Source organism: Aspergillus luchuensis, chromosome 5 (assembly GCF_016861625.1).
Source record: "Aspergillus luchuensis IFO 4308 DNA, chromosome 5, nearly complete sequence".
Lineage (NCBI taxonomy): Eukaryota > Fungi > Ascomycota > Eurotiomycetes > Eurotiales > Aspergillaceae > Aspergillus > Aspergillus luchuensis.
The window spans coordinates 5,185,466-5,198,727 of record NC_054853.1 but is presented as its reverse complement, the minus strand read 5'-3'; the positions used below and the strand labels follow the sequence as shown (position 1 = coordinate 5,198,727).

The window sequence follows — 13,262 nt, the reverse complement described above, 5'->3', positions numbered from 1 at the left end:
ATGGGTCGAAGTCAAGTGGTAAACTTTTAGTATCTGCTTACTTGCGTGGTCAAGGACATTGTTCTAGCTGCGCGGTGATGTAGTGGAACATATCATGTTGAAGTTTGCGTAAGTCACTAGAATGTATACATTTCGATCTGCAACGCGGAACACAATCAATACTGAATACTGAATAGATCGTGTCTTCCTTGTTCTGATAAAACATTGCGTAGTTAACGCAAGATACATACCGATTGGCTCATCAGTACAATCCCTACTGCTTTATCCATGTTTGTTTCCCTTGCTCTCATTCTTCGTTGGCATATTGGATTCGCAATATATCCCGGCACCGCCTTTTCCCGCCTCGTCCTACATGCTGTAGTTCATTCTCATGTATGCTAAACAGCATTGATACCCCAATTGCTATCAACCTCACACAATGACTCTATTTCGTCATACAATCAACAAACCTCTTCGCTCCCTATCCTATAAACCCAGCAAACAACTATCTTCCAAGACTATCCCCCCCACCTACCCAATAGAAGAAGAACGCAACCCACACTGCAATCCAAACAAATACTATCCCGCCCGAATCGGAGAAACCATCGGGAACAAATACTGTATCATCTCCAAACTAGGATGGGGTGCTAATTCCACCGCGTGGTTAGCGAAGGATATATCTCGGTCAGTCACACATAGTAAATATCCAATTGGTAAAGCACACACTAGATCCATACCTATCTAACACCACAAAGCTGGCCCTGGCAATCAACCAAATATGTAACCGTGAAGATCACGAACTGCGGTGAGGGGGAGAAGAAAGCCGCGGAGGAGGAATTGAGCATATCGCAGCATATCTCCGGACTGCGGTCTGAACATGAAGGTCGTTCGTATGTTAGACTTGTTGAGGATTCGTTTGAAGTACGAGGTAGTATCCTTGGAGACGATCATTTGTGCTTGGTCTTCAAGCCACTCAGAGAGCCGCTTTGGGTTCTAGGACGACATCTGGGCAGTACGAACGGGGTGCCTCCGCAGGTTCTGAAAGCTTTCTTAAGGGTTATACTAACGGGTTTGAATTTCTTGCATTCCGAATGTCGGATCATACACACTGGTACATATATCAAACCATCGTTCGTCTCAATAGTAGTATCCTATCTACTAACAGACCCGCAGATCTAAAAGCCGACAACTTCCTCATCGGATTCGAGGACATCACCATTATCGATAAATATGTCCGCCAACAAGAAGCTCATCCCGCTCCGCATGTACTCCGGAACGGACGTCCTATATACGAATCTAGGAACGACTTCGGCCCACTCAAAAAAGGAGTAGGCATGCTGAAGATTTCCGACTTCAGTGCTGCTGTTTTTGGGGATGTACTGACCCCGCATAACCATGACATCCAGCCTCAGCCATTCTGCGCCCCTGAGGTTCTGTTGAAGGCTGGTTGGTCGTACAGTGCTGATGTTTGGAATTTAGGGACAGTGGTGAGTCAAAAACGACACATTGTTTCGTCGTGATGTCTACTTACCGACGGCTATTGCTATGCAGCTTTGGGAACTGCTCGCTGATGAGACGCTATTTGATGGGGTATGTGAACATCGAAGGAAATATTCCAAGGAGGTGCATGTCGCGCAGATGATTAGGCTGCTGGGGGGGCCTCCCCCCTCACGGTTTCTGGATAAATGTGATCCGTGTATACGGGATGGCTTGTTTTCGGCTCAAGGTATGTTATATTTGGTGATTGTGATGGGGCTGTGAATTACTAATTGTTGGATGTGTAGGGACATTCAAGTTCCCTGGGTTGATTCCGTCGGAGGAATTCAATTTCTCGAATATGACGCCCTTTCTACATGGAGAGGATAAACGCTTGTTCATTGGATTCGTTCGGAGAATGCTCCAGTGGGAACCGGAGAGTCGGTCGAGTGCGAAGGAGCTCTATAATGACCCTTGGCTTTGTTATGAACCTTAGGTATATGGTCTTATCATGATATATTTGAATTCTAGTCTTGTAGTATGGTCATATTTATGGCATAATTTTGGTATCCTTCCTAGTCATCAATCATAGCAGGCTGTACATGGTTGCGCCAGATGCATTCCCGGCCGAGCTTACTCTTCATGGGTCACCGTCATATCCAGCACTTCCACGCGTCCTCTGCCCCGGGTCTCGTTACCCACGAACTCGTTCAGTCCCTTAAAAGCTCCCGGCTCCGCAAAGCCAATGACCTCCCACTCGTCTCCGCCGACAACCTCCTGAGCCTCGATGGATTCAATGTAGCTCAGGATCTTATCCTTGACATTGCTCGGGCCCTTGGCAGGTGCGGATTCTGCGTCAGAACCGCCCGCCTCATCCTCGGATTCCTGCTGACGAGCCTTCTTGGACCCCTTTCCACCCTTCTTGTTGGACTTGGAGCCGCCCTTGGATGGCGCCTCCTTTTCCTTACCACCCGCGCCAGCACCACCGGCCGCGCCACCCTTGACACTCTGCTTCAACAGTGACACAGGACAGGTAACGCGGAGACGCATCCGCGCCCGCATCACAGGAATAGGTTGCCATGCAATAAGCGCCTTCATGGCCTCAAGCGCTTGACTCTTCGCGGACTTGTTGGCAGTCACACCCGTCCAGAGCGGTTTCCGCGGGCGGCTCTCCTCGCTGTTATCCCCATCCGTCTCCCCATTGCCGGGTGTTTGCGATTGTTGACCACTAGCCGAGCTCAGCTGGTCCAAGGCCTTGGAGATCATTCCGGGGGTATAGACTCGTTTCGTCGTAGGATCAACCAGCCGTCCTGATACAATATCCAACACTTCCTTCTCCACTCGCTCGATGATTTCCTTCCGCTCGCGCTCGCCAACCTGCACTTCACCCTTTCGTAAAATTTCTTGCCGGATCTCATCTGCAGGTGTGTCGGCGCCGAAGGCCTTTGTTAACTCGGCGGATGGGGCTGTTTGCGCTTTAGAAACGGACAGGAAGATCGTGGGGACTTGGAGAACATTGTCGAGATCCTTCTCTGCACCGGAGCGATATTCGAGGAGTTTGTTCTTGTAGCAGGCGAGCTCGAAGCGCTTTTTACCTGTTCGTTGAACGGTTAGCGGGGTTGCGGGGCCGATTGGAAGTTTCGCAAGAAGTTTTTCTTTCTACGCCTGAAATTTGCGCATGATCTCCCCACATAACTGATAGACATGCCACCCAAGACGATCCCAAATGAAGGGTCACACATGTATAACAGTACGTACCCTTTTTTAGCCTAACGACTGATACATTGGTAAATTTGATCTGGTTTGATGGTTGGTTGATGGGCATGTTGCCGGTAGCCTCTGCGACAAAGCAAGAGGCTTTTGTGTATACACAGACTCAAGCAAGGTGTAATATGGAGTCGATCGATCTCCAGTTGCGTCAGTGAGGAGATTATGTTTTGAATGCGCTGAAAAAATGCTGTTGACAGCCCAAGGCAGTCACCCGACGGGCCTGTGATTGGAGGAAACCGCAATGACGCCGGTCCCGTGCCATGTGCTGACTCAGCTTCATGACTCAGCGCGTGACTTTCTGCAAAGGGAAGGCACCGGCCTGTGATTGGCCGCCTTCCGTCCCTGCTATCGAGGCGTCATCGCCTGCCTGCAGCCCATCCAGTACACCTCCTCTTCTCTCCTCTCTCCTTCCTTCCTCTCCATCCTCTTCTGGGTTTCCATTGATCACCCAGTAGCTGGTATTTGCTGAGCTACTTGCTTATTCTAACTTGATACTTTTGTGTCCGTAAGTTCACTCCTATGCCCTCTGACCACCTCCCTTGATAACCCGTGCTGATAAGCTCCCTGCCCAGGTACCGTACCTTCCAGACCGCAAGGTACCCATCCTCTACCTACTCATCCCATCATCATTTCGATTTCATACCAACCCCGTTGGGTTCCAGCACAATGAGAGTTCTTCCAGCTGCTATGCTGGTTGGAGCGGCCACTGCGGCCGTCCCTCCCTTCCAGCAGGTCCTTGGAGGTAACGGTGCCAAGCACGGTGCCGACCATGCGGCCGAGGTCCCTGCGGATCACAGTGCCGACGGGTTCTCCAAGCCGCTGCACGCATTCCAGGAGGAGCTGAAGTCTCTCTCTGATGAGGCTCGTAAGCTCTGGGATGAGGTTGCTAGCTTCTTCCCGGAGAGCATGGATCAGAACCCTCTCTTCTCCCTCCCCAAGAAGCACAACCGCCGCCCCGACCACCACTGGGACCACATCGTCCGCGGCTCCGACGTCCAGAGCGTCTGGGTCACTGGTGAGAACGGTGAGAAGGAGCGTGAGGTCGATGGCAAGCTGGAAGCCTATGATCTCAGGGTCAAAAAGACCGATCCTAGCTCTCTTGGTATCGACCCTGGTGTAAAGCAGTACACCGGTTATCTCGATGACAATGAGAACGACAAGCACCTGTTCTACTGTAAGTCCACCTGGGTTCAAGACCACGCCTTTTATATGCTCTTCATATCTAACGCAATGTAGGGTTCTTCGAGTCTCGCAACGACCCCGAGAACGACCCTGTTGTTCTGTGGCTGAACGGTGGCCCTGGATGCTCTTCCCTCACCGGTCTTTTCATGGAGCTCGGCCCTAGCAGCATCAACAAGAAGATCCAGCCGGTCTACAATGACTACGCTTGGAACTCCAACGCGTCCGTGATCTTCCTCGACCAGCCTGTCAATGTCGGTTACTCCTACAGCAACTCTGCTGTCAGTGACACGGTCGCTGCTGGCAAGGACGTCTATGCCTTGCTTACCCTCTTCTTCAAACAATTCCCCGAGTATGCCAAGCAGGACTTCCACATTGCCGGTGAATCCTATGCTGGTCATTATATCCCCGTCTTTGCTTCGGAGATTTTGTCTCACAAGAAGCGCAACATCAACCTGCAGTCCGTTCTCATTGGCAACGGTCTCACCGACGGACTCACTCAGTACGAGTACTACCGTCCCATGGCCTGTGGTGACGGTGGTTACCCAGCTGTCTTGGACGAGGGCTCCTGCCAGGCCATGGACAACGCCCTTCCTCGCTGCCAGTCCATGATTGAGTCTTGCTACAGTTCCGAGAGCGCTTGGGTTTGTGTCCCGGCCTCCATCTACTGTAACAACGCCCTCCTGGCCCCTTACCAGCGCACCGGACAGAACGTCTACGATGTTCGTGGCAAGTGCGAGGATAGCTCCAACCTTTGCTACTCGGCCATGGGCTACGTCAGCGACTACCTGAACAAGCCCGAGGTCATTGAGGCTGTTGGCGCTGAGGTCAACGGCTACGACTCGTGCAACTTTGACATCAACCGCAACTTCCTCTTCCACGGTGACTGGATGAAGCCCTACCACCGTCTCGTTCCGGGACTCCTGGAGCAGATCCCTGTCCTGATCTACGCCGGTGATGCCGATTTCATCTGCAACTGGCTCGGCAACAAGGCCTGGACTGAAGCCCTTGAGTGGCCCGGACAGGCTGAATATGCCTCCGCGAAGCTGGAGGACTTGGTCGTGGTCGAGAATGAGCACAAGGGCAAGAAGATCGGCCAGGTCAAGTCACATGGCAACTTCACCTTCATGCGTCTTTATGGTGGTGGCCACATGGTCCCGATGGACCAGCCTGAGTCGAGTCTCGAGTTCTTCAACCGCTGGTTGGGAGGTGAATGGTTCTAAAGACGTGCTATCACCGCATATAGACTTTCTGGTCATCTCGGTGACACTGCAGATATGTTTCTTAACGATAGTTTGAGGATGTTTGTCAATGCCCACTAATTCCGAGCCTTATGTTGCATGGTATCTATGAGTTTGTCACTATAGTGCATTATGCATTTTGTACTTCGTACGAGAATGAATCGATCGCATTTACACGCCTTCAGTTAGTACCATACCGTCTATACGTAGTGTAGAACACATTTTTTAATTTAGAGTGTCGACAACTAAGCGTAAGGACGTCTCAGTGGATATTAGAAGGTAGACCACTCCCATAGAAATCGAGCCATAAGAGCCTACTCATATTTCGCCACCAAAAGACTCGTACATTCGTATATCATAAACCAGCAGACAAAGGAAACTTGAGGAAAGGATGGTTTGGTATTCATTCATATTGGTATGATTCTTTTCATTTCGGACACGGCATTTTCTAATATTGTTCCCGGTCCCAGAGAAGATTTCGTTAAAAAAATCCACACCAACATACACAAAAGGAATCCATCCTTCCCACGATCCACTCCAGCAAGTACGAAGAAACAAACGCAGATGATATGACCCCGATGATTGTTTTTTTAGTTCTTCTTCTTGCTGACACCGACGGTGCGTCCACGACGACCGGTGGTCTTGGTGTGCTGACCGCGGACACGGAGACCCCAGTAGTGACGGAGACCACGGTGGGAGCGGATCTTCTTCAGGCGCTCGAGATCCTCACGGATCTTGCTGTCGAGGGAGTTGGAGACGACCTGGGAGTCCTTGCCATCGGTGATGTCGCGCTGTCTGTTGAGGAACCAGGTGGGGATCTTGTACTGGGTGGGGGCCTGGAGGATGGTGACGATACGCTCGAGCTCTTCGGTGGTGAGTTCACCAGCGCTGTTAAAGAGATATCAAAGTCAACTCGATGTTCTTGTATGCATCCCTTGAACTCTTCGGGGTCTCTGTATTCTCGTGGCCCATGTTTCCCCCTCTTATTGTGTCCGTGTGACCAACTCCTCTCCATCCCATTCGTACGAAACCATCGAGGAAAGTAGTGTAGTATGAACGTACCGCTTGCTGAGGTCAACGTCGGCCTTCTTGCAGACCAAGTTGGAGTAACGGCGACCAACACCCTTGATCTGGGTCAAGGCGTACATGATCTTCTGCTTGCCGTCAACATTGGTGTTGAGCAGACGCAGAATGTACTGGAAGTTCGTCTTCTCGCCGGACACGAGCGCTAAAAATTCCGAAGAAAAAACCGCAGTCAGCCTTTCTGTCTTGTAAAATCGGTTGTTGCCATAATGATGATGATGATGAAGCAAAAGATTTCAATGATTCCGTCGCCGCTGTTTCCTGCCCGTCTGTATCCGCGATAATAATTTCCTCCAAAACCCCCCCCCAGCGTATAATGAATATTTCCTCCCAAAATGACCGGCAAAAAACGAACAGCGACGGAAATCAAAGATGCAGGGTTGGAAATCCGATTTCAGGGTCTTTCACGTACACATGATGGGCGATGGCGCGAAGGACCGCGATTGATTGTCGACAGGCGAGAGGGATGAGAAGGAGGTGAAATCGAGGCGGGCTTGCGAGTGCTTCTTCCAACTTTGCTCTCGCCCGTTGTGGGATCGGGTAAGCTGGGCTCTAGCCTATTTGGGTATGGCGGGATTCAGGGCTCGCTTGTGCTTCGGGCTATTCCGGAATAGGGTATATTATCACTTGACTGTCTTGTGCACGTGATCTTGGTGTTCTGGTACGGTATTCCGTGTATGCCAGCCGTGTAGTATTTGATTTATGCCTGAGGCATGTATGATATAGAACATCGCGGTACGACGGGATTCACCTCATCTTCAACTTTCCAACTGCCTCGTTAGCAGATATCTCCGTGATATGATCACTGGAGTGGTTGGAATATGCCCCCAGACCATATATTTATAATGGAACACCTATTGAGAATGATTTCTCCTACATTCTCCTCGGCTGATTGCAAGGAATATGCCAGCCAAATCCGTCAAGTTGCACTCTGTACTTGACAATTTGCCTGACTAAAGTGTTCTCTTCTTGCAGATACACCCCAAATGACGGAAATTGCAGTGAAGCTCAGTATATCTGAGCCTTCATCACTGTGTAACATGAGATTTCCCTGGGGTATAAGTATGAAGCAGATTGATCGGTCTCTCCACATTTTCTATCAGCAGCTGCTTTGCCTTGTGTCCCTTCCAAAAGCCAAATAACCAGTATTCATTCATCCAAGCATACTCTCTGCAAAACTACTTACGGTCCTCGAAGCAATAAGCAAAATGGAGTCAGCTTCACAGCCAATTGAATATGTCGAGTGTAGGCACCCACTCTTCGATGTTGACCAGCTCGAAGAGCCTGCCGACACAGACCAACTATGCGGAAAACGCATCAAGACGTTGACCGATATGCTGCTTAACGGGGGCAGGGGCGTATACGATAAGCTGCTGGAGTTCCATGGCTGGGGTTATAAGTATAATACTGATTCTCATCCTTCCCTTCAGCCAAGGCGGGTAAAAATGGCAATCCTGATGAAAATCCTCTGGAATCAAGCTGAATATCACCAGCCCAAGTCATTGGAAGAACTCTTCAACTGGGAAAGGGACGCCGGCCCTCGATTGCTGAGACAGGGGTGTGTTCAAGGGTTGAACAATTACCTACCCATAAGTAGGTGTTCCCCTGATCCCCCAAGGGTTTTGCAAGCATCAGACTCACGGACCCGTGGGTCTGTTAGGACTTCAGGTGATATACCGGAGGAGTATGTGAAGGTTATGGAGAAACAACTATATAAAATTGGTAAGCTCGACGAAGAGCTTCTTGAACTTGCGACACCACAAGGGGATCAAACTGAAGAAGAACAAAGCGAACTCATTGAAAGTAGTACTGACAGTTCGGAAGATTCCGAACATACAGAGTGGGTCCCTTCAACCAGTCCTGAGGACCAGGGAGACGAGGATGAAATGAGCGACATCGAAGAGGAGGAAACCTCTGACCGTGGTGATGGGGATCCTATGGAAGAATGTTCCTCGGGTGGCAGAACACCAACTCCTACGACAAAAGTCGAAAGCCCTGCTACGCAGCATAGAGAAAGCTTCTCAGAGAGCCGGAGACCAAGTGAACAGAACACCGAAGGTGTCAGTGACCCTAACACCACAACTTCTACATCCCAGCAGTTCCGGAGAGCAGAACCAGTACCTACCCAGCATGCCCAGTTAGTTACTGAGGCAGTGCAACGTGCTGTCATGAAATTCACTTATCACGAGCTTGAACGCCATCAGACTGCTGCCCCATTGGACATGCCACGACCATGGCTGACCGCCAACTTAAATACGATGAACAATGTCCAGTACAGCTTACACCCAGTGACAGCTGAGGTAGAGCTGCTCACGGCAGACAATCCGCGACGCCCCCGGACTACCAGGTCTTATAGAGGCCGAGGCCCTGTTAGCAAGAAATACAGCGAAAGTGCGATTGGCTGTGCTATCGTCGCAGGTCGACTGCTAGATGCCGGGTCCACCAACATCGACCGCAAGCAGCCGGGCTGGCAGAATCGCTTCACACCTCTTGAGCAAACCTTCATTGAAGCGACCGATGGTCAATGGGATTTCCTCGAAAGAGAAGAAAGTATTGGGCTAGTCGAATGCTATGCTAACGTGCTCCCTCAACTGGGCATGGGGCCTACTTGGGATATGCGAAGCGCCTGGCGCAAATTTACGGGCAACTTTGACCAGTTCGCGTGCTCCTACAATGAAGAGACTACTGCGCACTGTGAGTGTGGGCCATCCAGGGATAGCAGAACCACTGTGGATGGCACCCGCTTGACCACTCTGGCACCGCCTGTGCTCGAGACTGATCGGAACGGCGTGAGTATGGAGGAGGTACTGTCTCGGGTATTTGACCCTCAGCGCCAGAGAACCTGCATCAAATGTAACCACTCGGTTAACTATGAGAGACGATTCAAAAACGTCCCCATGCGCCTGGTAGTGGAACTCGGTCCTAATGTGTCTATACGGTCGCATACAAAGGACATTACCCTATCATATCGTGATGATGGTGGTGAGGGGCATAAAGCCACATACCGCTGGATAGGAGGGATATACTCATCAGCACCAGGTTTTTTGTGTCTCTTGTGGACTGGTGCCGAACGTGGGGTGCGCTGCACGAACCTGTATTCGTATGAAAGCGATTTGCACGACGGAGCCATACTTGGATTTCCCATGTCAGAAAACCACGCGGACCAAGTGCCCGAGCATTTTTGGAGGAACCAGCAGATCCCCTTGCTCTTCTACGAGCGGGTTATGAACCCGAGTATTGGCGAGCTCCAAGTAGCTGTGAGTGCAGTTAGCGGCATGCTAGAGTCTGCCTCCCAGGGTGAGCTTTTCCTCCAGCAAAGTCCTGGTTGGGCCCCGCCCGAACTACCACCTCGGCAGGAGAACCAATATCCTTGGGAACGTTACATGCCTAAATGTATCAGACGCTTTAAATGTGCCAATTCGGATCTTCGACGCATGTTAGTCCGAGGTACGCAACCCCAGGCGCAACCCCAGGCGCAACCCCAGGTACAAATTCAGGCGCAACCCCAGGTACAAATTCAGGCGCAACCCCAGGTACAAATTCAGGCGCAACCCCAGGTGCAAGCCCAGGTGCAAGCCCAGGTGCAACGCCAAGAGCAGGCTGCACCTAACTGGCCTAGAAGAGCGCGAGCACAGCCTTACGCTCCAGCTCATCCATACGCGATTATGTCCATGTCCCCCACACCGATAATGTCAGCAGATACGCCATCCCCTGGGACCATGATGTCAGCTTCATCGTATGTAGGTGGTGCAATGCCACCACCTCCTCCTAGGACCAGGCCGATGTATATCACTAGGCCAGGATATGTGCCTCCTGCCAGTCCTGTTCGGCAACACCCCCCTCTCCATCATCCAGCTCTCCATGGGTCTTTGGCTTCCTCTCCTGTAGCCTTTCCTCAACAGAGAGTCGCTTACAGTCCGGGGATTCCGACCACCGCTCCACCCCCTTATGAAGTCGTACAGGCGATGACCAACCAAATGCAGCTGACAAACCCGAATGGTAACGCCTCTGGTGGCTATGGGCCTACCATGATGGGTCAATCCTCCTCGCCGCGACCACAACCACAGCTACCACCAACCCATCCAGAGAATTGGGAGAGTAGGCCCGGCCACCATGGACCTCGCCAGTGAGGTCTTCACCTGTAGCCCCGCCAGACGCACCACGACCATGAAGACATGCTAGCCAACCAAAATTGAAGAGTGATGGAATAAGACTCTCCCCCTAGCTTGAGTTCGGGTTTCAGATATGATAGATAGAATACAACATAGACAAGACAACTTTTTCAAATTCAAAAAGCACTTACTACTGCATCAGAATCAATAACGAAGACATACTGTCCGATATACTTTCATGGGTAGAATGCCGTCTTCAGCGGTGGTAGTTCATTTAGTTACTTAGAGAACGGATCCCGGTCCAGAAATCCGGGGAACAATGAAAAGGGGAGAGGAACTAGGTCATACCAGCACAATAACCCTTTCTCTCAATAACCGAGCAGCTTTAGTACCTCTAGCCTCCCGGCTAGTAAGGATGAAATGGAGTAACCTAGCACGGCTACTGGGCTGGTTTCAAGGTGAACGCGTTGCCAGCTATGCCGGTGGGAGCCAATGACGGCCGGGCCAAAGTCAGCGCATGGACCTTTCCCCGCATTCATTGAATCCCCCCGGCCTTTTTCCCTTTCTCTCTTTTATGTCTCTCCCTCGCTTCTTTCTCTCTCCTTGCTTTCTTCTTTCTCTCAACTACTCCAAATGACGGGCTTCTTCGTTTCTTCATTATGAATGAACTTGAGATGTATTACTCTAGCCAATGTACACGCTTCGGTCTCTATCCAATCCTCTAAAATCCTTTTATGGTATATCAAATCATGATCCTCCCAAATATCCATCGCATATTTACAGCCTGGCCCGCACAGGTTCGGCCTTCGGCTTCTTGGGTGGTCCTGTCGGCGTGTTGCTCTTCTTGGGAGCAGAGATATAACCTCCCTTGACATTGTCGGTGTTGAGAACAGCACCCTTCTCGTCTCGTCGAATACCCAGCTCGACCAACTTCGCGAATACCTTCGCAAAGTGGTCAAAGAACAGGTCCTTGTCCTCTGCATACTTCTCCACCCACTGTCGGAAGGATGGGTCCGTCTTGAGTGCAATATCGGTGGGCAGCATCATCAACAACTCGTCTCCCTCCTCCGCATCCGGATCCTCATATACGAACTGACTCATGCCGTTCGCCAACTTCCGAGGAGTCCACTCCAACTTTAATAGAAGCTTAAAGAACTGATTGGAGAATCGTGTTGGGTTGTTCACCCAGGGACCTTCGAACCCACTGCGATCGGTATGGCACCGACCCAGGTTGTGTCCTCCCGCCAACGCCACAATCTCCTGGTCGTTGAAGCCCATCCGGTTGAAGATAAAGCGGAGATGGTCTGCACCCTGAGCACCGTCAGGTAGACGGCCACGAGGTGGTACCTTGGAGTCGTCAACCAGGTCCGTCCGACCTGGCTTCCACTCGACTTCCGGCCCGCCCATCTCCTTGATCGCCACAACGCCTGCTAACGTCCACAAATCGGAGTATGTGATCCAAGGATGCTTCTCCTTTACAGGTTCTAAAAATGCCCGACCGTATTGAAGGCCTGCGTTTGACGGATCGCCCCCCTCTGCTTCATATCGCATGCCCGCACCGTTGCTGCCGCCCGTGTCGGTTTCAGCATCGTAGGTACCCGCGGAGTGCCTGCTCAGGGGTTAGTGGCGACTGACATGCAAGGCTTTCATCCTGGGGATAACTCACCATGCCAGACGGACGAATACTGGACCTGCGCTTCCATCATCATAATCCGGCTTCTTCAGTTGTGCGACAATGTCCTTGCGGACGGCGTTGTAATCGCCCGGGCTGCTCATCTCGGCCGATAGATCGGTCGTCCGGGGTAGTGCGGTGGGTCGGAGATAGGGGATGTGAAAATTGTTCACGCGATGCTGGATTTTCCTCGAGGGTTGCAGCACGGAACACGGTGACTAGGGATTAGGATGAAGAAAAGAATGGTCACCAGAGATAGGGAAAGAGAACGAAATAAGGAGCGTTCCTTTTGTTGGCAAGACACATGAAGGGATGGCGACCAGTGGATCCGCGGCCCGAATTCATGGAGGGCCAGTGCCAGTGCCGAGGTTCATCGCCAGGGCGGCGAACTGGACCCGTCTTTGGAAACTCGCTGGAACTATCGCTCCCAGTCCGATTATTGCTTATCGGATTCGCTGATTGGACGCTCACTACGGTGCAGCGATTAATCGACCCATCTTCATATGAAGGGAGGCAATTTACTGGTATTCTCATGGCTATCTAGAGGAGATTGCGACCATGTGGTTTCTCCAGCACTTGGATGGAGGAAATGAGGTCATCGATGTGTGTTCTTCGCCATCCTGGCTCCTTCAACTAAGTCAATTGCCGTTACCCTCGGAATTTGGATTCCCGGTTTTTGCTCCCGCCTAGACGGGCGTACGGAATTCTAGGCTTGTCGAGTAATCACGAGCAATGCAGAGCAGCACACTT

At 51.2% G+C, this 13,262-nt stretch overlaps 6 protein-coding genes across 6 annotated transcripts; 3 read left to right on the top strand and 3 right to left on the bottom strand.

Moving 5' to 3' along the window:
- Window positions 1-418: 418 nt before the first annotated feature.
- AKAW2_51703A (uncharacterized protein) lies at window positions 419-1,951 on the top strand (the record flags this gene model as incomplete). Its single annotated transcript, XM_041691662.1, has 5 exons — window positions 419-663; window positions 735-1,090; window positions 1,153-1,466; window positions 1,531-1,705; window positions 1,764-1,951. The coding sequence occupies 5 exons, from the start codon at window positions 419-421 to the stop codon at window positions 1,949-1,951; spliced, it is 1,278 nt and encodes a 425-aa protein (XP_041545124.1).
- A 137-nt stretch (window positions 1,952-2,088) lies between these two features.
- On the bottom strand, window positions 2,089-3,280 carry AKAW2_51702S (guanine nucleotide exchange factor SDO1; the record flags this gene model as incomplete). Its single annotated transcript, XM_041691661.1, has 2 exons — window positions 2,089-3,050; window positions 3,214-3,280. 2 exons carry the CDS (start codon window positions 3,278-3,280, stop codon window positions 2,089-2,091), a joined length of 1,029 nt encoding a protein of 342 aa, XP_041545123.1.
- A 611-nt stretch (window positions 3,281-3,891) lies between these two features.
- Window positions 3,892-5,627, top strand: cp3 (carboxypeptidase C PRC1; the record flags this gene model as incomplete). The annotated part of the gene is made up of 2 exons (XM_041691660.1): window positions 3,892-4,399; window positions 4,462-5,627. 2 exons carry the CDS (start codon window positions 3,892-3,894, stop codon window positions 5,625-5,627), a joined length of 1,674 nt encoding a protein of 557 aa, XP_041545122.1.
- Window positions 5,628-6,235: 608 nt separating this feature from the next.
- Window positions 6,236-7,144, bottom strand: RPS18 (40S ribosomal protein uS13; the record flags this gene model as incomplete). Its single annotated transcript, XM_041691659.1, has 3 exons — window positions 6,236-6,533; window positions 6,708-6,873; window positions 7,141-7,144. The coding sequence occupies 3 exons, from the start codon at window positions 7,142-7,144 to the stop codon at window positions 6,236-6,238; spliced, it is 468 nt and encodes a 155-aa protein (XP_041545121.1).
- A 792-nt stretch (window positions 7,145-7,936) lies between these two features.
- Window positions 7,937-10,858, top strand: AKAW2_51699A (uncharacterized protein; the record flags this gene model as incomplete). Its single annotated transcript, XM_041691658.1, has 2 exons — window positions 7,937-10,237; window positions 10,286-10,858. The coding sequence occupies 2 exons, from the start codon at window positions 7,937-7,939 to the stop codon at window positions 10,856-10,858; spliced, it is 2,874 nt and encodes a 957-aa protein (XP_041545120.1).
- A 759-nt stretch (window positions 10,859-11,617) lies between these two features.
- AKAW2_51698S (peroxidase) lies at window positions 11,618-12,616 on the bottom strand (the record flags this gene model as incomplete). Its single annotated transcript, XM_041691655.1, has 2 exons — window positions 11,618-12,449; window positions 12,507-12,616. 2 exons carry the CDS (start codon window positions 12,614-12,616, stop codon window positions 11,618-11,620), a joined length of 942 nt encoding a protein of 313 aa, XP_041545119.1.
- Window positions 12,617-13,262: the final 646 nt, after the last annotated feature.